Source organism: Argiope bruennichi, chromosome X1 (genome assembly GCF_947563725.1).
Source record: "Argiope bruennichi chromosome X1, qqArgBrue1.1, whole genome shotgun sequence".
NCBI classification, from domain to species: Eukaryota; Metazoa; Arthropoda; class Arachnida; order Araneae; family Araneidae; genus Argiope; species Argiope bruennichi.
The window spans coordinates 70,465,445-70,491,925 of record NC_079162.1 but is presented as its reverse complement, the minus strand read 5'-3'; the positions used below and the strand labels follow the sequence as shown (position 1 = coordinate 70,491,925).

At 29.0% G+C, this 26,481-nt stretch overlaps 1 protein-coding gene across 2 annotated transcripts; it reads left to right on the top strand.

Moving 5' to 3' along the window:
* Positions 1-1,480: 1,480 nt before the first annotated feature.
* On the top strand, positions 1,481-26,338 carry LOC129958121 (PAT complex subunit Asterix-like). Of its 2 annotated transcripts, XM_056070318.1 has the most exons (5): positions 20,816-20,894; positions 22,558-22,645; positions 24,021-24,112; positions 24,266-24,284; positions 26,249-26,338. In XM_056070318.1, the coding sequence occupies exons 1-5, from the start codon at positions 20,836-20,838 to the stop codon at positions 26,315-26,317; spliced, it is 327 nt and encodes a 108-aa protein (XP_055926293.1). In that variant the 5' UTR covers positions 20,816-20,835; the 3' UTR covers positions 26,318-26,338. The 2 variants fall into 2 exon arrangements, 1 of the variants encoding a protein (XP_055926293.1); XR_008783152.1 differs by lacking the exons at positions 20,816-20,894; positions 24,266-24,284; positions 26,249-26,338 and adding an exon at positions 1,481-1,634 and having other exon boundaries at positions 24,021-24,098.
* The last annotated feature ends 143 nt before the right edge of the window (positions 26,339-26,481 follow it).

Genomic DNA, 26,481 nt, shown 5'->3' with positions numbered 1-26,481 from the left:
TGGATTTTTTTTTCCAAAAAGAATTTTCAAACTTAAAAGAATGCGTGAGATGGTAAATATCACCAAGATCCGTTATTTTTGCTTAATCTAAAAGAGATATTAGACAAATCATTTCAGTTCTTATGGCACGCGTTCCTTAAAATTATTTCAAAATATTATGTACTTGTGCCAGTAAAAAAAACACTGTTCTACTAATGCTCAAAATATTATTTTATAACGTCAAGATACTAATTTACTTAAGCATGAAATTATTTTCAGTGAATTTCTAGATATTTTTTTGCAGATAAAGAAATGAATTCCGTTTCCATAATTCGTAAGTTATCATTTCGTAATTGTGATCTTAACTTTTTCGAATCTTGCCATTGGGGCTTGGAAAAACGATATTGTAAACAGCCCATTCTGTTCGATTCCCATTTCTCTCTTAAGTAATTAATAGATTTGCAAAGAGTGCTTGATTGAACTTGGCAGCTTCTTGTCATGAAACCAGATCTAAACCAAGATTTTTGTCTTTCTCCCATGAAAATTATATTTCAAAGTTCGAAAATTAAAAAAAAGTGTCGTTTATAAATGCAAAAGCATTTGATAATATTAAATAAATTGCTTTTCAAAAACGAAAAAAACCTACGAACTTTCAAGATATCGACGCTTGACACTTAGACAAGCCTTTGATGGGATTGAGTTTTGTTTTTGAATTAAGGTCCTGGGTTTTTTTTTTTTTTTAATCGGCTTTGATTATATTTGGATAAAAATAACGATAGCTTATGAACAGATTTCCTGCTATGCTGAGCTTTCACGGCCTACGGGAATCAAATCATTGTAAACTGCATCTTGTTGGGCTAGAATAAGAATTTGTAGATTTTATTCAGATAGGAATATATACTAAAAACGAAAAGATGATGAGGTATGTAAATATACTTCTTGATATTGTACTGATGGACATTTTTTGAAAACGTCTGAGCAAGCATTTTGCCACATTTTCATGTAGGAAATTTACTCTGAAAGGCATGAATCGGCGGTGGCTAAAACACTGCAGGTTAACTTCGTTTAGAAAGTTAGAACATTTCTTGCGCACTCATTTTTCAAACCAATGATCAATCTTTGCTTCAAAATTTTGAAATTTACTTCAGAGATAAGATCAGTGGATTAAAAAAATCAACAAATTTTGCGTTTCAGGCTGGATTCAAACTCTCAATAAAAGATTGAAAGGCATTAGAAAATAAGGGTCAATATTATGCGTATCAATTCTGATTTTTTCCCAGCCATAACTATTTTGAACATATTTACAAATCTTTTATTTTGAAGACATGGTTGTACGTTTCAAAGGATCTTATTTGAATATTTTACATGCTCTTTCTTTATGATATTCCCCCCCCCCCCGATTTTAGTGATTTCTTAGAGTTTCAAGCAATGTCGGAAATGAAAGAAGCCGGTTAGTGAAAAATGAAATTTCCAGGAGTTGATGATATTATTTCCTTCTCCGTTGAGTTTCAATCCAAACTAGAAGAAAATGATGAGAAGATACAGCGCTTCATAGAAAAATCATTTTTGCTCAAATATTACAGATTCATACCTTGATGTAGACGTTTTAAAGAACAGGCATTCTGAAATGATGTTCAGGAATGGCCTCCATTATTGTAAGTAGATAATGCCCATTGCAGTTAAAGCATTTTTGGTGGAATTTAAATAATATACATTTTACTAACTTTTTGAGTGACAAAAGATGTGATCGCGTTTTTTCAATTTTGCAATTAGCCTCTTAACTGTTTTTTAGTTATTATCTAATTAGACGGCACCTTCCCTTTCGAGAATGTGTTGTTGTACTGATTTAATTAAGAATCCACCGAAAACTTGCGATGCTTGAGGATAATGCTTGCATTTTGCATCAAATTATAGCTCCTTTGAATGATTTAATTTCAGCTTATACGATTCGCAAGCGATAATTCAATGCCAGTATGAAGCACGGGTACAAAGATTAAAAATAATCGCTAATCAGAGTTTGGACATGAATTTAACCACACGCTAGATTTTGAATATTTTGCATTGTATGAAAAACCTTATGTAATTGTTCATTGTATAAAAAATTCTTTTTGAAGAGTCTCATTATATGTGTTGGTAACCAAGATTTTTAGATATTCAAAGCCTTTCGATTGATTCAGTGAAAAAACAGTATTCAAGCCGTGAAATCAATTCAATGTAACAATTTAATTTCTTTAGCCTTTTAAAGTACGCGTTGGATTTTAATAGTAGGTCACATACAACAAATGTCAATAATAAACGTAAACATTTAATTTTGTTTAAAATTTTGAATTTTCAGCAGTTATAGGCCAACCAATTCCATGGCCCATTCTCAATTACAAGGATATCAGAACGTAAATGGAAATTTTTGAAATTATCTATTAAAAAATAAAGACATTTTCATTTAGTGGTAATCTTTTCGGTTATTCGAGATATATATAGTATAAAAGAAACGTTTCTTGAAAATAATTGTTAAAAAACGGTTAACAATTTAAAAAAAGTTCTATAAATAACAAAATGATTAAAAGTAACTGTTGAATCAGGCAGGTTACCCAGCTTTTTTCCCAGACGTGATTTATACCGTAATCACTATCGGGGCCGGGGTTCAATCTCGATCACTCAATCAATGACTTCCGAAACTATAACCCGGAGTCAAAAGTTTCAACGTCATTCTAATACATGAAAAATTAACCATATTTGATATTCTTTTCTACAAAAACATTTTTCCAGAAGCAGTATTTTTATAGAATTAATACGAAGGAATTTTCCAGCAATTCAGTGTAAAAAAACAGTAATCCACTGAGTATGTGAAAAAAACATACTATAGGCGGGAACGTCGAGATGAAAATACTTCCTAAAACGATTTCAGAGGTCCCGCTATAGGTTCCAATAGAACCAGTTCAAAGTATTCACTAATATTCACACCAAAATACCTCAAATTTCCATCACTTTTGAATGAAATCCATATAAAGGAAGCTTGTCTATCTTCAGGGGCGGATAAAGCTCGTTGAGAAACCTGACTGAAGTTCTACGAGGCTTTCTGAAAATATCACTGGTGTAAATTTCAGCTTTCCTAGTTATTAGTTAATTTAATAAACGTTCTCAGAAGATTCAGGGATTTAATTATGCAACTTATTTCGGATGTGCAACTTATTTCTGATGCATATATTCTATTTCTTCATAGCAAAGTACTGTTTTCATGACTTTTCATATTTATGTCGATATTCACAAACTTGTGTGTTGCATACTTTATTCTATTTTTCAAATTTCGCTTTTTTGTTATTGTTGTTTTTCTCCTCTTAGCTGTTAATATTTCATTTTTGGCAGGAATAAGAAATGTATAGCTTCCCAAATAAATGCATTTATTTGCATTTGGGAGAAAGGGCTACTGATGAAGAATATGTTGCTAAAACCTATTTAAAAATTCTTAAAATATTGCAAGATAATATAACAAGACTAAATATAAAGCAACCTGGTACATGACTAATACGGTCATTAGAAAGGCATTCAACTATCCCTCCCTTTAAATTTTCATCAAAAATACTCTCTACTAGACGCTTTAAAATTTTGAACGAGAATAAAGAATTAAATTGATGTAAAAATATACATCTACCCATAAAATTTAAAAACCTAGGAATGTTTATAGTGCTATAACACTGCGCCTTCCTCTTGTTCAATGTAAGCTCCCCCCTAAAAAATAAAAAGTTAATATTAAATCATAGTATTTTCAGTTCGGTTTCATCAACAAAAATTGAGAATGCTCTGGAATCCTATGCCATCCTTCACACATATCCAAATCCGTCTCCTGGAGTGTGCAGTTGGCCAAGGTGGCCTGGTCTCGGCCGATAAAGTCTCGGCTTCGGAACCTAGAGAGTTTCAGGTTCGAGACCTGATTTCACCGAAGAACCGTCGTGTAACGGGTCTGGTGTACGCTAAATCCGTCGGAAGCAAACGTCCTCCCGCTATTCTGATGAAGTTTAGTGAGGGGGTACCAACTCAGGTATCGTCCTCATCATCTGACCGCGGTTCAAAATTACGAGATTCCATCCCAAAATAACCCTGCTGTTGCTCTAAAAAACGGGACGTTAATATAACTAAACCAGGAGTGTGCAATCTGTGCTGCGACATAGGGCGCCGAGATTATAGGGGCGTCATTTGCTAATAATAAATTTGAAAATTCGTGCTTTTGATATGGCTACCGGCTGGAACACAATAGAAAAGAAAACGGATGGAAAGCTAACCAGAATACTGAAATTATGTGCGAGAGAGCCAGAAAACGAAGTAGCCGAATCTAGTTTTTCGAAATGCTTGGTAAGAAAGAGAGAAAAGTACACATCTCTTAAATTAATTCTGCATTACGACTGAATAATAGTAAGTGTAAATAATTGAAATATTATATTCATTCATTTAATATTTAAACCATTGTGAAATAAATAATAAAGTAGTATTTCTGTCTGATTGTCTTGACAACAAACCTTGGTCAACAGTAAAAAAAAATTTTAATGAAAATTATATATACGTATTCTATATTATTTCTGTTCGAAAATTCTTATATATGACTTTTGTTTCTGAATATCAGAAATGATTATAAACCTTCAAGAATGTCAGATTTCACCGATTTCTTACTTTTAATATGCACATTTCCTCACCTCGGGTCTAAGAAGTTTACAATAGTGTGACGACTATCATTTTTTACCCCATACGAGTTTTTTGTCTTCTAATGCATTTTAAATATGCATTACATAAAAAAAAATATGTATTTCGACCCTATTAAGGATTAAGCATACATACCAATATGCGATATAAATGTAAGGGAAGGGTGCCGAATCAACACCTAAATACAGACATCTACCGAATAATATATGACATCTACTGTTTTCAGAAGTATAAAAACCGAAAAAAAAAAAAAATTACAAATATTTGTCATGTATAATACTTATCAAAATGTGAAAATTTATGCTTTCATAATCTCAAAAGTGTACATTTTTGGGCAAAATAATTATTTCACTTTCGAAGCTCATTCTAAAAAAGCTTAAGTAAATAGAATTCTTAAAATTACTTATTAAGCTCAGTTTTTAAAAATTACGTGTTAAATTATTTTATATCTCAAAGATTTTACATCTTACAAATAAGTGCTTGCAAAAACAATTATTTTGATTCTAAACCGCCTACTCGCGCCGATAGCTTAAGTCTGGCAAAACCATCCAAATATTGGCGCCAGCGCCATAAACCAGTGCCGAGGCTTTTTGTCGCAGAGGTCTAATACTCTGCAGCCGGTCCATATGCACCCCGGTAGCGCAGCGACAAAAATACATCCCGCAGTGACTTCTCCCACCTGCACTGTGATTGGACGACACTCCCCCTCCTAACTCCTCACTCCGACTCTTCTCCTCTGCATCTCTCCCACGACAATGGAGGAGGGGATGTTGGGAAGCATGTAGACTCAAGGGTCTTTCATCTACCGCTTGCCCCGGACCGGAAATTATTGATTAGTAGCATGACAACGAAATAGCACCCAAAGATGAGACGTATAAAACGCATAATCAATAGTATCAAAATGGATCGATTACAATGTAATAAAAAACGTGAGAAAAAAATCATTGTTCATAGTTTAGGACCTACTATTTGTAATTGTACTTATTAATATTTGTACTTATGTAATTATATTTTAGAATCCAAATAGCCTATTGGCTAGCAAATATTCTGTCAGGTGTGGGTTTAAGAGGGGGGTTTTCAGTAAATGAGGGGGCTCATCTTTGCAGCCCTGTGCGGGGGCTTCTCCTAGTTCTACTAGATCCCTAGATATCCGGGATTTCTGGTACGGCTATGTTTAGAGTTGGTATTGATTTTTCGGAGGCACGTGGCTGCTAGTTTCCGAGAGCAGTTTTCAATTATGGTTAATTTTAAGTTTTTGAAAATGTTGCGATTTCTAACGCTGCCGTTCATCAAACGAGGGGAAGCTTAGCTCATTAATGGCCTGAGAAGTAATTTATAGAGTCGTAGTTCGTTTCCTAACTAGAGTTTGGGATCTTACCTAGCAGGAACTATAGCTGGCTATTCTTTTTTGTAGCATCGTGCGGGGGCGTGCGTCTCCGATTTCTGTTGCTACGTGGGTTCCTAGTTTTTTTCCTTGAATACCCTGGAATTTCTTGTAAGGCTATGTTTAACACTGGTATTGATTTTTTGGAAGTTCCTACTTTCTGAAAGCAATTTTCAACTGTTGTTAGTTTCAGGTCTTTTAAATTGTTGGGATTTCTATCATTGTATTTGGATTATTTGTTTGTTGTTCCTTGCTGTAGCGTCACCATCGGCGCATTTTGCTTATCGTTAATTAAACGGGAATAGCGTAGCTGATTAATGGTTTAAGCAGTAGTTTGTTTCCTAATGAGGGTTCGGGATGTTTACCTAGCGGGGAGTATAATTGACCTTCCACTTTTTCACCGTTGTGCGGAGGCGTCTCCTGTTTCTATTCCTGCGTGGGTACCTGGATTTCTTCTTCCTTCGCCATTTTGTTTTTTGCTATGTTATCGATATGGGTGAAATAGCATTTCGCACTACCTTTTTTCAATCAAAATTCATTTCGAGAATTTCCTCAAATGTGAATACTTGTCGGGAAAGGATGACAAACGTTGTACACAAAAAAAATATCTTTGTAACCCAGCAAACATAACAAAATGTAAAATAATAATTTCGTAGATTGTTATTTAAAATTTCTAATTATATATAATTATTAGCAATGAACCGCAATACTTGTCAATTGCAGATTACTTATGTAACATATGCTCTGTTTCCCCTATTAATAACAGCTGCTATTTTTGTAGCCAATAATAAAATAATGAGCAAACTTTAAAATGACGGTAATTGGGTTACAATGCTGTTCACAATTGGGTTACAATGCTGTTCAAGACAAAATGAAGTAGGGGTGATTGTCACCAAAGTTTGAAAATATTAAAAAATTGCAATTTGGAATTATTTCTATGTTTGGAAGGCTTAATTATTGGCAGGAGAATTTGTTTCCACATATTAAAACTAATAAGTTACCTGTCAGACTCAGAATTACTGACATTCAAGGCGATTAGTTTTGAAAGTAATCACTGTGGACAAGATATCCCTCAAAAGTACGAAAGATTATAACAAAGAAGCGATGTTAAATATCAGGAAGAAAATATTAACTTTTTAGCATTTTTTTTTAATTCTATATTTTCTGTATTTTTATTTCAATAAAATGTTCAATTTTTTTTAAAAAAAAAAAAAAAAAAAAAAAAAACTTTGTCAAGGTTTATATGCATAAATATGACTATGCTTATTTAGCCCATTCTAGCACTTTGATACCCTAGATGTAGGAAAATAAAATGGAAAATTACATTAATTTAAGATAGAATATAATTTATAGGATATAATTTGATAGAATATAATTCTTCAGTAAATAAGATTTTTCTTAAAATCAAGATATTTTTTTTAAAAATCGATCTGAATCTGTAAGCGAAATAATCCACACACTATAACTTTCAGTTAACTCAGTGATAGTTATACAAGAGAGTGAACTTCATCGGAAATATATTATTCCGTAAAAAATAATGAAATGTTCCAAATCAAGGTGGCTTTTTAAAAACTATTATATATAATATAGTACTCACGTGTGTGGCACAGAAATCACTACTATTGTCGATTATTAATTAATGGAGCTACGAAATATTTTTAAAAATGCTCTGTTGTGTCACCAAAAATTTTATTCAATCACAAGAAGAAAGATGTAAAAGAAATCAAGAAATAAACGCCAAACAAAGTTTAATTGATCACAGGGAATTGGCTTAACCGTCCCCAGATTTGTAATTGCTTTGATTTGGCCATGAAAATTGATGAATTTTCATCAATTCATCAATTTTATTAAACTATAAACTATTCTCACAAAAATAATTTTTTCATTATTTTAAAACTTTAAAAAAAATTATTTTAATAATAGCATTTTCATTTCTATAAAGTTCTTTTAAATTTTTAATGATTTTTTAAAATTTAATATACACAATCTGTAGAGATGTTATGATGAAATTCATTCATTTATTAAAAATTCAATTACGTGCTTTTGCTGATATTAAAATTAAGATTTTAAAAAATTGCTTTCTTTGGACATTAACTTATAACTTCAAAATAGGATTTTCTCTTTCGCTTTTATTTCGAAGTATATATACTTTTTAATTTGCAACCAGAGTAATCTATGGCAGAATCGATTAAATTCATGTTCTTCGGTCTTATCAAATATCAAGGTGTAATTTAAAAGATACATTCCATATAAAACGTTTAACAGTCTGAAATATCTATAATTTAGGTAAACAAGCTGGTCTCCGAAGGCGGTTAGTATATTGAAGAAATGATTATAATCCCGTAGTCTGTGGACTTTAACGGCTCCTATCAATATCGAGAATTACAATATGAGAAAATGTGGAATATACTAAATTTTATTGGCAGTCGAATTATTAGGGTTCGATATGGCATAAATTCTGAATTCAATAAGTGGGCCGCGGTGGCCTGGTGGTAAGGTTTCGGCTTCCGAACCAGAGGGCTTCAGTTTCGAGACCCGATTCCCTCCCCCTTAATCGTCGTGTAAGCGGATCTGGTGCTCTTTAAATCCGTCGGGACCGAACGTCATCCCGTTGTTGTAGCATGGAAGTTTAGAGAGAGGGTAGCCAGCTCAGGAATCGTTCTCATCATCTGCCCGCTGTTCAACATTACGAGGTCCGTCCCAAAATAGTCCTAGTGTTGTTTTAAAAAAGGGATGTTAATATAACTAAACCAAAAAGGTTTTACAAGTAGAGAAGGAAAAATAAGTATGGAGAAAATTAGTATTGGTCCCTCATATTAAATCTCAACCAATTAACTCCACTAGAAAACTTTAATTATGAAAAAAAAATGCAGATTAAAATTTTAAAAATAAGAAATACCTTTCTCTGGAAGAGAAAAGAAATTTTAGGGTAAAAAGAAGACCGAGTAGAGCTTTTGATTCTAATTAAAAAAAAAATGACGATGAAAATTGTGAGCTTGTTTAATGCTGAAAACCATATGAAAATTCAAAACTTTGCAAACAGTGGATACAATTCACCAAATGCAAGAGATGAGCTCATGAGAACTGTATCATCACAGGTAATTCAAAATTTATTTGCCTAAATTATAAAAGCGATTTTGAAAAAAAATGAGGATTTACCATAATTAATGTTTGTAATCTATTGTGCATTTTTGAAATAAACTGGGTTTCTTTAGGTTGAATTTGTTTTTTAATCACAGTAAGTTTTGTATTTAATCATTTTCAACGGTGTGTATACTTGTCCCAGTCATTGTTTAATCTTGTCCTTGTCACGGGGCAAATTTAGCAGATGACATCATGATAAAGAAAATAATATAACTAAGAAAGAAAATAATAATATAACTAAAAGCACTTCTACTGATTATAGTTAATGGCTCGTCGTGCCATCTGTTGGTAAACTTCGGGTATATTCTTAAATTCGGATTTTTTTTGGAGGGGGGGGGGTGGCTCTTAAAGAGTGAGACGAATGATACAAACTTACTCATGTTTTGGAAAGCCAGTTCAGCAGTTTAAAACAATAAAATTGTAGTTAAGTATTCTTTTCAAATGAAAATATAGTTTCACAGGTCTATTAACTCTGGTTTCGATTTCATTGGTCGGCTTTATCAGTAGCGTCTGGTCAAATATGGTCAGCAATGTGAGCACTGCCGATATGTGACATAATTTTGCATTTGTAAATTAGAGTTTTTAAACATAATTGAGTGTCTTCGATAGAATATGTAATAGCTATCAAGTGTCAATTTTTAGAACATCCTGCAGTTACTAAACAAATTTTTTATCAAAATTTACATTAAAATGAATTTATTCACTTTTTTTACAAATACTCTTAAACCCTGCATGGCTTAAGAATTTCAGATATAAAACAAATATGATTTTATATAGTACTAATCGAGAAAGAAAGATCTTTCCTGTTAATTTTTTTATCGGTTTTAGAGAAATGTCGTAAGAATTTAATTGATTTTTATTTATTATTTTTAGGCAACATTAAAAATGAATCGAATAAAGAATTCATGTTGTCAAGAATTTCGCCAATCATAAATCAATTCATTCTGAACGAAATCATATATTTTCCAAAATTAATAATAATAAATAAAAATCCCTACTAAATATTGAAAAAGTGCTTGTAATATATATACATCGATTAAATTATGCAATTGCAATTTTGAATAATTCATTAAAATGATAGATAAAAAGTTTATGTATTTTAAATGGCATCCGAATTGCTATAACGTTTAAAATCAATTAAAATTTTAACATTCGGCATGTCACTTTAATTGTGAAAATTTTAATTTAAAATTCTAGATAACACATTGCAAATACCCATCTCCGGGTTTAAAAGGCTGGGAAACTGACAAGTGTCTGTCTATTTTCTACAGAAAAAAAAATTCACAGCAAGATGACAAGATGGCGTCTTTGGCAAGGAAGCCATCTTGTCTTGATCTGAATTTCATTCGCTTCAAAATTGTGAAATTTGCTCCAAAAGAGCCTCCTCAAGAGCCCCCTTTCTTGTTGCTAGGGGACATGACGTAGATAAAACCTACGTTGGAAATCCTTTTTGCCTCTGCGCATGCACCGATCGATTTTGATTTCGCAATGATGGGAATGAAGTAAACGATGAAGGAAAAGTTTCTTTTTAAATTTATATTTTATTTTATTGAGAAATGTATAGAGACGTGACTCAGGCTTCGAATCGAAACAAAACGATACGATTGAAAATGAAAATAAACTTTACAAACAATACTTAAAAGGAAAAATGAATACAACATAAGAGGGAGAGAAAGTTATTTTCAGGAGTTTTATCACCCACCTGTTAATTCGGAATCGACTATTAAGTGACAGGTTTCGGGATTCTTAAATGAACAGTGTGTGAAGATTTTTCTCTTTCAAGCGCATTATTGCAGTTTATTCCTAATGAATAATGACGCTATTATTTTTTCCTCCATAACAATTATATTTCTTTTTATGAGGTATGAATGGTACTGAATATATTTTTATCCTTATTTGAATTACTTATAAGGCATCTTTTTTGCTAGAGAATAATAATTTTCGGACTCCATTTATTCTGCTTTGAATAAATTCAAATTTTACCTGCTATTTTTGACGTTAGTATTTAAATTGATTTTGAAAAGCTTGATTATAATATAATCAGACACATTATCTATTTTATTTTTAATTTCAGGTAGACAAGATTTATGATAAAGAAATTGTAATGTGATAATTTCAAGCTCAAAGTGAACCTTTAAATTATTTTTATTGTAACTTATTTAATCTGATGTTCTCATGATTTTTAACTGCTGTAAAAAAACTAATTGCTAAAAGTAATTTGCCATGATGCTTGCTAAGAAACCTTTGATGCGATTTCATTTGATCATAATTTCTGTAAAACGGAATATAACGAGAGTCTCACATTTAGTGATGGTTGTGGGGCGAGCGGTAAAACAATAAAAAACACTGAATTTAGTGATGAACTCGGACGATTTAAGAAACAATTATTTTTGATTGTATATAATGCAAGGGATCATTGATAACATATATAGGTGGTATTACTTTCTTATAAAATAAAAATTGGCGAATTCAGTCCAGTTGTTGTGGCTGGGGACTAGTCCTTTGATTTTTACCAATTATTTCAAGTATATGTATATATATGAGCGGCAAAAAGCTGGTCTCCGAAGGCGGCTGGTTAATTACATAAAATTAATAAGTTATATAAAATTATTATTAGTTATAAAAAAGAGCTAAAATTGTATTTAAAATATATAGTAATTGTATAAAAATACACAGAAATTGTGTACAAGTATGTTCGATAATAAATAAAAACGTTCAAATGAAACATCATAATGCAAATTTTGCATCGACCTTGCAAGTAGCTACTTGCGATACCATCCAAATGTGAACTGAGAACGCTTTTGTGTTCGTCGAAATACTGAAAGAATTTGGATTGGTTTCCGAACAATTCATGTGGCTCTAAAATCCAGGCCAGATTATTAAATATGCAAAATAGAATATAACCTAAGGTTCCCACAATTTTAGGGAGAGAGCGAGCCCTCGAGATTTTTTCCTAGTATTTTGAGATTTATTTAATTTTGTGCTTTAATTTATAAATGCCATGCAATCGAGCTTGTTCGAATCAAAATCAAGTATTGCTTAAATACTTGATTTTGGAACATTAATTTAATGACATTCCTAATTGATTATCATCTGCCTATTTCATGTTTTGTTATTTTAAATTTCTAAAAGAACTTGTGGCGCTTTATAAATTCAACAAAAAAAATGTCCGCTTTTATTATTAAATAGTATTTAGATTATGATGAGAAAAGATTTTACTATTCGCTTTAAAATTACTTTTAAATTTCAGTTGTATAATTTTTTTTTTATACGGGATATACTGAAACAACTTTTTAAAAAGCAATCTGCCATTAGCTTTTTACTACTTTAGTTTTCCAAAATTTATTACTTAACATTACTTATATAAAGATGAAATTAAAGTCTATAAAAAAATATTTGGTTTTGAAAGTTTTGGGAAAAAAAAAAAAAAAAAAATAGGAACTTCCATTCAATGTGCAAAATTATCCATAACACTACACAAATGAGCTTTTCAGAAAATTATTTTACAAAAAGTAAATCGGTTTAAAAAAAAAAAAATTGCTCTGATTACACACGTACGGTTGCATTTTAATGAATAGTGAACATTATCCAGTGAAAAATCAATACTGTTGCGTCTCTTCCACAGGTGGGCGGAATTTCTCTCCTCTCTTTTGCCGCAGTAAAATGGTTGTTAAAAGTTAGTTTCGCGAAGAGAAGATCGATAAATCTATTTATAAACGAATGAGCGCCTGTTTGAAGCGAATGCGTCAATTCCCAGGCACTTGTTGCTATGCTGATGGGAGGATTTTGTGCGTAAACGAAATGCGCACCGTTTCTGTGATTTCCAGGTTCCAAGTTTGCCGTAAATAGGATGAAATGGGGACAGAGATTTTGCTTTTCCGCCATTAACTCTAGAATTCATCATCGCACAGAAACTCTTTTTATACTATATCAATAATTTAGCTTTCAGTGATATTGAAACTTCTCAGTGACATAAATTTTAATTCTGAACAACTAATTAATTTTTCAAAATTTATTTAAACACAATATGTAACAATTCCATTTTTTCCCCTCTTTGAAATATAAAAACTATTTTATTGTTAAATTACATCTTTCTCTCGCGCTTTTGTTAATATTACTATCTTTTCTCCCCCCCCCCCCCCTCCATTTTTACTTTCGATTTTAATTTCACTAATAAGTTTAGTAGTCCAGTAGAAAAAATATTCTGGCATGAAAAAAATATTTAACAATAATTTTATTGGTTTAAATTGTTGAGCTGGCTATTCAAAACAGGTCCTTAAGTTTACACCTGGAAATGTTATCGGCTAAAGGGTAGAGGGAAGGGAAGGCGGAAGTGGTGAAGCTGATTTTTCGAATATAAATAAAAGAAACTATCAATCTTAGAGGAAGAGTTTGGAATTAAAAGTTGTAGATATTAAAAGGATCTATTAAATGAGTTGTCGAACGTTATGATAATTTAATTAAGAGTAAATTTTTTTTTTAATGTAAAGTTGGAAAAATGTTTCATTTTTTTATTATTATTATTATTTGTGCACAATTTTCGGAATTCCGCTTGAATACGTATCATAAAGAAGTTAATAACTAATAAAAAATTCAGATCACTATCTGCATTATTTTTGAAAAAACTTGAGTTGAAAAATGTCTAGTTTTCTAGATCTTCCAGAATTCGCTCGCCAAAAAAAAAGTTCTGTTGTAAAAGTGTTATTCTGTGATTTCCAATAATCGATTTTCAAAAAGAAATGGCGAAAATTAAATTCGTAAAAAAGTCTTAATTTGTAGTAGCTGATTGTCGAATAACAAATATTAGTGTTCGCGAACGTAACGGTCATGAATGTTAAAAGAACGGAACAAATGAATTCAGGCTTAATAACTGAGACATAGTATTAACTTCAAATTTAAATTTCATCACTTCTTTTTTTTTAATTGACCGTTATGATAACATTTGAAATCGTAGAATACTTTTTGAATAGGAGTTTCTTGCGAATTCTGACTAACAGAAAAGCACTTATATGCCTTTTTCGATGACTCTGGACTTTTTTTTTCAACAATCCAAATTTTTATAATAATAATACAAATACCAATCTGAAATTTTAACACACGTACTTAAATAAAATTTTGTTCAAATTAAAAAATAGTAATGATGAATATTTTTCAAATTTGCGCTTTTCTTTCTTTTAAATTTACTCTTTACGCTTAATTAAGTCATTTTGTAGATCGTTTTTAATATCTACAACTTTTAAATTTACTCTTTTTCTTCGGGTTTTTTTTAAACGTGAAAATTTCTGTTTAATCTCCCACGCGCACTCTTCTTATCTGGTAACTTATCTGGGTGCCAATTTGTTTGCACAGACAACTAACAACTATAACCAATAAAATTGCTGTTATGTATTTTTACCTCATTTTGATGTTTATTGACCAGCCCAATTGTCGTGAAAAATATCTCTTAATATGCTAGCGCAATATCTGAATTATCTGAATTTTGTAATCATTGTTTTTAATAACAGTTGGCATTAAAACGTCTACACATATTACTACGTCAAATATTAAATCAAAGAACTGTTAAGAACTCAGATCATAAAACCTTTCGGATTATCTTTAAAATGGCTAATCTTTTATGTTAAAATTTAATCTAAGTTCCCAATATCAACCTAGAAACATATTTTTCTCACGGCGAAAAAATTAAATTAAAAATAAATTTCACGCTATGAGACTGCTCTACAAAGTTTCGTCGTTTGATCTATAAAATCTATGTGGCAAAGACACTACTCCGGAACTTGAAGGAAACCTCAATTGCACCGATGAATAACATGGTAAGTTGTTTGGTGCAAGTGCATCCTACCCTCTCCGGCGGTGTTAAATTAAATGGCCTTGAAGACTCTACTTACCTAGTTCTAGGAGCTCGGCTAATACCATAAGAATTCTAGTGCCACAAAACCTGGGTCAGAATTTCGTCTACGCAAACAGAATGAAATCGTCCCTTCCTTCAGAGTAATAACAGGAGGGGGAAACCTGTTGAACTATGACTGATATGCTGGTCCAATTTTCCGCAATAAACCCTGTGGTAATCATTTGCGATTTGAGGGAAGGGTTTGTTTTCAGTTGCTAAATTTACAATCACCTGTATTTCAAAAATTTTCTTTCTTCTTTTTCTTTTAATGAGTACAGCCTTTCGCTAAAATATAATTAGGAGAAATTTTAAAAAATCAGAATAGACGAATTAAACATCAAACATAATCATCTACGGTATTTTAAGCTAGAGGTTCCAAACTCCTTAAAATTTTTTTTCTCAAAAAATGTATCACTTGTTTATCGTGTATGAAACCTTTTAATAATAAAACGTTATTTTTAATTCATTTTCACTGACGAATTTTCTTCATTATTTTTTAAGTTTTATATGCATGTTTTATATGTTATCGATGCATGAAAATGCATCGATATATAAATACATTTAAATGTATAACACGAAACTTAAATGGTGACATAAAATATAAATCTTTTTTTTGTCCTTAATAATATGATCTACAACATGATGAAAAGAAAATTACTTTATCTGTCAATATTTTGATTCTTTTTATAAGAACACCAATTTTACTTCCAGTCTTCATTTTTCAGACAATTCATATTGAAGAGCTTCTTAGTTTAAATTAATTTACCTTTTTTTTTTCTCTCAAAAACTAATTTCATACATTAAGGAAATTTAAATGTAAATAGTGGCTTGCAACTTTAATGCAAAGGGCTTTCTGCATTTTTTAGGAAATTAAATGTGCAAGATTAGACGTGTATATTTAATTTGCTAATTTTTGTATTTCCTAATAGCGGAAACGAAATGATTTTTGCATCATTTTTTTTCTCTTACATATTTAGATAAAATATTTTAATAACTCTTAAATTTATGCAAATTTTTATTTAAAAAATACAGGCATTTCTACAAGTTAGAGTCTAAAATAAAGTGCAAACTTCTTAATTTCGATTCTAAACTATGTTAAATATTACCAATGATATATATTTACATATTCATTTAGAAGAAAGCAATTTTATTTAAAGAGGCTGTATAATAATATCAAAAAACACTATAAAGAAAAAGGTTATTTTATAAATTATATACAAATTCGTTTTTTAAAAATTAAAATTGAATACATCAAATTTTATTCCATTTCGAAATAACTTCCCCAATTGATTTTAACTGTGTTTAATAACCACCATATTTCTCTAAAATACAGGGGCAATAAAATATAATAAAATTCGCAAATCGTAAAAATTGAGGGTAAAAGCAATGATTGCCAAAAATGATAATCTTATAATTTCTAATTTGTTTTGCAAAATCGATTAGTACATAATTTTACTATCATATATGAGCTAAAAGATTTGGGAAAAAATATTTAAATAATCAGTATCAATAAAAAAAAACAATGAGGAAAGATCTTTTAAATTTTTTTCCTAAAGAAATTAGAAATTCTTTATGTGTAATAAAAAATACTTAAAAAGAGCCGGCTAATGGCAATTGTAATAAAATGTATAAGAAAATTGCAATATTTGATAGAATTTAGAAATTTCTGTAACGAAATTAAATGCTTCGTTTTCGTAATTATTTTCTTCCTTTCCCACTATTCTTGACTCTGGTAAAATGACATTAAAAAAAACACCCTTCAATTACTGTCAAGGGACTTCAGCATCCCATTGAGAACGTAACCGCGGGTGGTTGTTGAACGAGGAGTTTTGTGGCGATTCCCAGCTCATGGGGCCGGATAAGGTGTAAAAGCCAATTGTTGAGAAGTCGGGGTTGGGGGGAGAGCCACCGTCGGACAGAAGCAGCACACAGTGCTTCCCAATGCAGAGCACGAGCGAACCCGGTCCTCGAGGACAAATCAAACACGTAATCATTCTGATCCATGCGGGTTTATTAAATCTAAGAGAAGGGTCATATTAAAACATCTACGAGCCCCTCGACAATGCATGTTTCTGGGTTCCGCTTTCCTTTCCCCAACTTCAAAATAATTTTTTTTTCGTTTATTTATTTTAATCTTGAGCTCTGTATGAAATATTTTAAGTACTAAATTTTGAAAAACTTAAATAAGAAAGCATTAATCTCGGGTAACTTTCAAGCAAGTTGGTTTTAATATTTCGCCTATAAAAAACTAAACAAAAAATAAATGTTTAACAAAAATTTAAAAAAGTAAAAGTAAGTAAATTAGTTTTAGTCAAAAATAATAAAATGTAATAACAATTTTGAATAAATTAGTAAAAAGGTAAAACTTTTTTTGACACAATCAAAATGGTATTTAATTGTTAGATCGGACAATTTTTAAAGAATAAAGCAATATGTCTTGTAAGAATTATGAAATAATGTAATATAAATTTTGCAAAAATTGATTAGTTAGGAATGCTGATACAATAATTCTCCAAAATTTAAAGGATGTTTGACTTTCTTTGAACACGCTCAAATGCACAACTCTTGCCAATTAAATATATCTGAATATTAATCCGGTCCAATTTAAGGATTTTATAAATTTTGGCTCTTACATGGGCAGTACGTAAAAGTGAACAGATCTATTTGTATACAGATATAAAATGGATAAGGATCAGATCCTCAGATCGATCCACATCAGTGAAGAACAACTGCTCAATCCACCTAGCGAGCAGAAAACATAACTACATTTGTGGATATACCGATATGGGCAGAAGTAATAAAATAGTCACTACGATACAATAAATACCCCCAGTGATGTGACACGAAAGTTTGGAGAAGGGGCTGCCGGCTCTGATGTTGTCTCCCCCCAATCCGACCACGAAGACTAAAAGACCCTTCCTTAAATAGTCTTCGTGTTGCCTCGAAGCCGGACAAAAATATAACTGTCCTAAAACATGAATTATTTATATTCAAAGTTTTTTAGAGTGACCTCCGTAAGTTCCTGAAATTTTTATTTTTTATACTTATTAAAATAATCTGTTAGTAAAGAATTTGTACTTTTCCTGTTGTTGGAGTAAAAATAAATTTCTAGGTCGTAAAATATTGTGTTGAAAGAATAAATTAATTTATCTATCTTTAAATGAGAATAAATAAATATTCAAGCGAGAGTATATTCGAAAATCTTATTTAAAGAAGAGTTTTAGTGTGTGAATACTCAATTTAAAATATAGCAAAGTTTTAAAAATTGGTGATTATATGGCTTCAAATGCAATCAGTGTTGATTTGTTATTTAATACAATCATCCTAAAAAAATTTAAGTTTTTTATTTTTTTAATGAAAAATGCAAACTTAAAAACTTAAGCCTGAAAAAACCGATAAGTTACATCAGCGATCATCTCAGTGCCAAGAGCCCTCGACAGCTTTAACAATCAAATTGAAAAAAAAAAAAAAATTGTGGGAAAAAAAAAACCTACAATTTTTTTATGAGGAAATGTTTTTTTTAAAAAAATGTATTGATCACATAAGGAAAATAGTCACATTTTACTTTATATCTCTAGAATTCTTCTTGTTATAAATTTAAAACTATATAGACATTAATATTTAATGCTGACATTAGAAAGAAAAAAATTCTCATAGATGATATTTATTCCTCGTGATACAAAATTCTAATGGTTTAAATAGAATATGTATCCTTTTATACGAATCCATTTCTGTAACTGATATATCTGCAGAGGTGCAAATTTCAAACTTTATAAATTATTTTTAAAAACTAAATAGATAAACAGCATGACCGACAATGTTAAATAAAGATTTATAAAAATTACTTGGCATAGTTTAATTATTTTTAGAAAAAAAACTATTAAGTAAATTTTTAGATTTTTTTTTTTTGGGGGGGGGGTAAACAATTTGACATCCATAACAATGAAAACTGAGGACTTGGCTAAACGAGTCCTCAATTTTTATTGTATCACCCACATTTTTAATACTTTCAGAAAACTTTTAAATTTAAATGAATATAAAACATTTTAAATATTTCCATGAAATCTTTTTAGAAATTAAATTCTCATAATATTTTTGTGAAACCTCTTACAATTGAAACATCAGAAATAAGTTTATTTTGAGAGTTGTATTCATAGAGTATTTATAATTGCAATAATGAAGTCTTTTCTGTTTTAAAGGACAAGGAAAATTCGCGTTCTGTGTGGTTTCTCTGTATGTTAAATCTGATGAAGTTCTAATACCTGGTGCGGTTTGGAAGTTTGGAGAGAGGGGCACCGACTCTAGTGTTACCCTTGCCCTCTGATCACAATTCCAACTTTCGAGGCACCAAACACATTTTAGCTCTCTCGTAAGACATCGTATTAAGGGGACAGTGGGCTTTGAAATAAGCAAAAATGGACGAAAAAAAAATGAAATTTTATTTTGTGTCGTTTCATCACCAAAATTTATGTTTACATTCCACTAAAATAGTGTCATAAAATGTATTGTTCAATAAAATGATTATTTGAAGGGCCTAGAGAAAAAAATGTGCATTTCAATGATTTTTCATAAAATGATATTGTAATTAGATTTAAATATCTTTAAAATGTTCCAAGTATCTTACTTTTTGAGGAAATTAAATATAATTGATAACTAAGATTTTGGTTAAATATTAAAAGAAAATAGGGTATGCATTTTATATTTCGAGTTAAAAAAAAATTAGGAAAATTCAGTATGTGTGCGTAAAAATATTTCTAAAAAATTAGCATTTAATTGGAATTACAAAATAATTCACAGTTTTGTTCCAAATTTATATTGGGTAGTAAGGAAAAAATAGTAGAAAAAAATTTAAAATTAATTCACCTAGAATATTTTGAAAATTTCGTATATATCTTTTAATTTTTAAAAAAATAATACATTATTGTTTTAAAAAGTGTTTTTAAGAAACTTGACTTATTTATATTTTAATACATAAGCATAAAAAAATTTCATAACTCTAAGTGAATAATTCGCAAAAGTGCCTAATAGAGTTAACCGTCCCTTTTGAAATTGCTTTAGTATTTACTGTGAATATACAAGTTAACTATTTGAAAATTTAGATATTGGCTTCAGATATTAAATTTAGTCTCGCCTAGATAGCAGAAAATTCAATAAATCGTATTTTTAGGTTATTTCCTTTATTTGTAAAATGTACCACAGATTTTTTTAATATTTTCTCCCCCCCCCCTAAAAATTTCATTTCTTATTTACTTTTGCATTGATTGCAACAATCTCTTCCACAAAAAAAATTTAAAATGTATTAAAAATTAATGAAATAATAATGAAAAAAAATTCTACTCAATGTTATGAAATCTCCTGCGATATAAATAAAATTTTCTTCAGATTATGCATATTTCCAGATTTTGCTTTTCTGATATTGAGTTTTGGTTTCAGTTCTGATATTGAGTTTTGGTGCTATATAATGAAATCGAACCATTATACAGCATTTAACGTTTCAAAAAGGATTATACTTTGGTTTCCCAATCAGTGTCACATATTACTTCCACATGAATATGCATGCTTCTTTCAGCGATAAACACAGAAATTTCTTAATGACCGTGGTATTCATTAGAGGTAAAACCAGCTGATTTTTAGTGTAGTAGCAAATCGCACTTTAACACTCAACTCTGCTTTGAATTGATCAAGAGAATTAATACATTAAGTGCTAATTTGATTAACATTTTGTTTATTCTGCTTAATTTCTGAAAAAATGCCTTCCAATAGGATCAACAACCGTAATGATCCAAGAAGACCGAACCAAATCCATAGGTATTGAAATAAAAGCAATATCTTATGTACAAAAAAAGCATCCAATCATCCTACTATTTATCACATGATACCTTAAGTATTCTGTAAAGTCCAGTTTACAAATTTCTGATTTTTATTTTAAAATATTACCGTTATACTGTCGAAATTGCTTTTTCAGAATATTTTACAGAGCAATTTTTACTCTTTTATTAAATTTGACTTGCTTCAATGATTATAACTTGCTTCATAATCGTAACAATGGCATTTTGAATCTACCTTGCATTCACTTACATATATGTGGAAATTCTAAAATTTTGTACACTTCTGCATTTTTGATGATAATATATAATTCTTATATTTTCAAAACTTAATTATAGTAAGTAGATTAATTTAATTCAGTTTTGATTAGTTCAGTTCAGTTCATCATTGTTATTGAAATAATCCATTGTTTACTTTTTAATGTAACTTTTGATTTGATGTTATTCTTTCCTTCACTAGCATCCAAGTTATTGAAAAAAAAAAAAAAAAAAAATCCCATATGTATTTACACCTGTGTTTATTCATTTTATTTTTATTTTATCAAAATCATTTTTTTTTTCAATTATCTGTTTCTAACCAATACTATTTAAATTGGAGATGACTTTTTTCGACATATAAATATCTTTTACACTGCATATTTCATTAATTGTTCAACATTTTCCAACAAGTTGTTTTGATTTAAAAAAGCTCTATGAAATTCTTCAAATTATTAATATTTTTCTATTATAGAAACAAATGCATTTTAAATTTTCAGAATTATTGGCTCTCAATCATTTAACAAATAGGGCATTAATTTCTTAAAATTAATATTTTTTTCAAGTTAGGGAATAAAATATCTAAATAGTAATTTTTTAAATCATTTATATAGTATTTATGAGTATAATTGAAATTTATTCTTTGAAATCTTTTTTGTGCATAAAAACCATTTTTTTAATTAAAAAAACTCAATAACTCAAAATTTATCTATGTGATGTTCTCTTTATTGAGAGTGATTTTCAAAAAATGTAATAAAACTGACAAATTCTTTTATAATGTAACTAATCTTATTTAACCAAATGTGTAACCATAAGTAAAAAAATAGTTTAAATCATAAAAGAGTTTAAAATTTCACTAATCTCTGGTATTTTCAAATATTTATACCTGCAAAAAAAAAAAAAGTATAGGTTTGAAAGAAAATGACAAAAATAGATTGTTTGAACTCCTCTGTATTAATTAATAAATTAGCATTTTCTTGTTTCATATTTATATTTGATGTAACTGAAAGCATTCATGAATTGTAATTTCAGTTGTATTTTAATGTTCAACAACACATCACTCTCCTATAATTGCACGAAAGGATATTTTTTCCCCCTAATGTAATTATTACCTAATGATATGGCTTGGTTGATTTAGTAAAATTCTATTAAAATTAAATTTTCCCTGTTTCAATAGCTTTACAATACTTAGTACATAGTCTTTAAACTCAAATCAATTCAATGTAAAAGGTTAGGTATAAATTGCTCAGTATTTAATGGTAAACAGGAATATTAACTATAAAAGGTTTGTAATAATTCCTCAGAATAAAATGTAGCTCAATTTTGATTGCAATCTCATAAAATAAACTTTTTTCTCCTTCTCATGATAACATATATTGTATCATCTATAGACACCCTGCAAGATCTTATGATGATCAATTGGCTAAATGTTTGATAGTGCTTACTATAGTATTTAGTTTGTATGGTCTTTATACAAAAGTAAGTTTATTTCCCTCTTTTTTAACAGTATTTTAGAATGTGAAAATTATACTTTTTTTACTAAGCTTAATAAATAGTACAGAATTGCTCATTTGAATTAAAATATTTCAGTATTTCCTTATTTGCTGTAAATTTGATGAAAAAAAAAATAACTTTCTTATTTCAAGTGTGGAAAAAAATATAAAAAAATAATTATGCCTGAACGCATTTTAACTATTTTGTCTATTCTGAATGATTTTTAATCTATTCCATCTTTGAAAAGTTCATTTATAAATTAGAAGCTGAATATTTTTTGCTGTTTATTACATTAGTTTTGTTTTATATCCATATTCATATTTAAAATTTTTTTCCTAGTATTAAAATATTAAATACAGTCCTTAATTATTTAATAAAGATTTTAAATTTATAAAATTAGAAAAATGTTTATGATAAAAATTTCAAATGCAATTGAGTGCCAATAGCTAATAGTTTTATTCCAGCTGGAAGAAACAGGAAATTTCTATTATATATAATTTTTGGTAAAGAATATATATTCAATGTTAACTCTATATTTAAAGTGTTAAATGCTATAGAAATTTTAAATAATTTACTAAACAGAAAAATATATAGCTAGTGCAACCAGCATGAGCAAGTCACACTCTAAAGATGCTGAAGGTGTGTCACAAATTATATAAATTTATCAAGATGAGCAAATGCTGAATTATTAATTCAGATCTTTTTAAATGTAATGAAAAATATTTATTATTTAAAAATGATTTTATTATGTGATACTGTGAGATGAAAGCTTCACAATGTATGTATCAGCTTTTTTTTTTTATATGATTGAAGAATATTCTTTGTTAGTGGTCAGTACACTATTTTCTTGTAATCTTTTATGTAGAATGAAACATTTTTTATCATAAAATTATTATTCATAAAAAGAAAAAATAAAGCATATTGATTTTAAATCCAGAGGGGAAAAGATAATTTATTAGTTATTGGAAAATATAAATGTCAGTATGATACTGGACTGATTTAAATAAAATGTTTGAAATCAAGATTATTTTTTTCATCCTTAAAAAAAGTGTTAAATTTCGTGGGATTTTGGTATATATCCATGTTAACAGTTCAAGTGACTGTTTTTTGAAACTGTATGTTAAAAAATATATATATATATTACTAGTATTTCTGTACAGAATGATAAATTTTTGAAATGAATTTCAACATATTAAAGTAACAATGAAATATAGTAAAATGTTTTATTGCTGAACATTTTAATATAAAAGATCTGTGTGTATTTATGATTCTCTGAAAAGAAAAAAAATGCCTCCAGAATTATCTCAAAGATGTAACATTGTCTTCATTGTTTTAAAATTTGATTGTTTATTATTTTTAGCGATCCTGGTGTACCTGGATGTCTCTCTATTGTGCATGTAGATGCTTTGCCAACTCTCCAGTTGATAACAATCAAGGCTTTTGTTGTCTTGTGTAGGCATTTTTTATAATCATTAATTTTTTTCAGTATATATAAAATCTTTTTCTTTAATCTTAGTATGTGAAATTTATTGTATCATATTTGAATATGTCATTCAATTTATAGCAAATTGTGATATAATATTTTTTACTATGCATGCAAACAAGGACAACTGTTAACTCCTTGGTAAGCATTTTATATTTAAAATATGACCTTGAATAATTTTGATTTGATGTTAAAGTGATATTTATTTGCTTTTATAAGGATTTTAAAAATATACCAGATGTTACTTTTTTCTTTGATTACTGTTTCATATAGGTGTATTAGAATGAAGGTATATTTTATTTTTGGATAATATTTGCTGCAATTTCTATAAAAAGTTTCATTCTAAATTTATTTTTAAATGAATCAAGAAGCACTTATGTTGCTTCTGTTATATATACAATGTAATATTCATTTGAAATTCACTATACTGTGTATAAGCATTTTAAATGCATCCTTTTAAAATTTTAGAATAATTCTTAAAATAGTATATTTTTCTCTTACCAAGTTTGGATCATCCTCATAAGTATGAGGACAGGGATATTCACCATGACAACACTGACATAAGAAATCTATTGAATTTCTCGTATTCCTGTTTTTTGCTTAGATGTAAATTTTGTATAAACATCCATTTTCACTACTGACATTATTCAATGTAGTTATTCTGCACAAAATTTTATTATTTTGGTATTTTGGATACAAAGAAAACATTTCATATGCATTGTTTTTAATAAAGATTATTTGAAATCTGTTTCTTTTACATTTTCTTATTTATTTTCTCTCGTTCATCTATTACTTTTTGATATCATTATTTTAAATACTTTTACTATATTCTTTTTAAAAGATTATGTGCTGTCAAAAATAAATTAGATAAAATAATAAAGACCAACAACATTCATTTTTTAAGAAGTAGATTTTGAAAAAGAGAGGGAGAAAGTAGGAAGGTTTTTTTTTTTTTTTTTTTTTGGATTAATCTTTTTGAATGTATTTTTATATAAATTAATTAATTGATATATTAATATTATATTCAGTTTAAATTGCGATCGGAAATATTTTTTTTGTGTGTGTGTTGTGAATGTTAATGTATATGAAGGTATTCTTTTAAGAATGATAATCAGTGATGAAATTAAGGTCAAACTTACTATCATTCCTAAATCTAAAGAAAATGTCAGAAATGATACATTATAACTAAAATCCTTAAGAGTATGAATGAAAAATATTGTTTAATGCCCTCTGTTTTGCTGAGTTACAAAATGAAATGTTTATTGATAATTACCACTTCTGATTTAAAATCTACTTCACAAATAAAAACATGATATGTAGTAACCAAGCATTACAAATATTGTGTCAGGTGATTATTTGTTAATAAGGAATCAGTTAAAAAATTTGGGTAAAGGATATTATTGACTTTGTCAGTGGGAAACTCACCATCTATAATAATTGTGAAGAAAATAGTTTTTCATTTGGGATTGAAATTCCTTAGTAAATAACTACATTCTATATTTCCTGTTGCTACCAATAAATGCTTTTTCATATGCAGCTGTAAATTTGTACCTTGTCATTTTTCTTACATTATTATATTCCTTTCTCCTTTTTTTATCTTTAGAACATTGTATTCATTTTTATAATTCTATAATATAAAATTTTGAAATCACAATTTTTTTACAGCTCTATCTTGGCTTCCAAAAGCATAATGATTCTTAATAGATGGTGTTATTTAATCTATATTCCTATATATTAATATATTTCATTCAAAACTGAAGTCTTTTATTTAATATTTGAATTTATGCATACTTATTATTCTTCAGACTGTAGATTGTAAATAGATGTGTTAAATGAAACATTAATGTGCATTCTAATAAACATTCTAGTGCATTTAATATCACTAAGAGCATATATATTTTAAATTAATTCAAGGTTTTTAAACAATAGAATATCTATTGTTTAGAAAGTTTCTTTTAACAAGAATTGTGTATTATTTTAGTTACAAGCTCAGAAGTCTTATAAAACTGATTAATTTATATTTATCTATAAAAAGAAAAATTTATAAAAACATTTCCAAAAGTGCAAGATATGGTCTTTATTATTTTTTTCTATATGCTACATAGGTTTGCTATAACTGCTATAACCATGTCCTACTTACAAAAGTTTCTACCATCTTTCTTGGAGTTTGCTGAATATGGATTTTAGCAAGAATTGGCAGAAGGAAGAAGAATGTATCCATGCATTTGTATTATTCACATTTTTGTATCAATAAAACATTTGTAGTAAGTCATTTCATTTATTAAAGGATCTAATACTTTGGTAAACTTTATATTTCTGACTAAATAATCCCCCCCTT

Coding starts and splice junctions, on each gene's coding strand:
- LOC129958121 (XM_056070318.1), top strand. CDS start 20,836: ATGCCTTCCAATAGGATCAACAACCGTAATGATCCAAGAAGACCGAAC. Junction 20,895..22,557: donor AGACCGAACCAAATCCATAG/GTATTGAAATAA, acceptor TATCATCTATAG/ACACCCTGCAAGATCTTATG. Junction 22,646..24,020: donor TGTATGGTCTTTATACAAAA/GTAAGTTTATTT, acceptor TATTATTTTTAG/CGATCCTGGTGTACCTGGAT.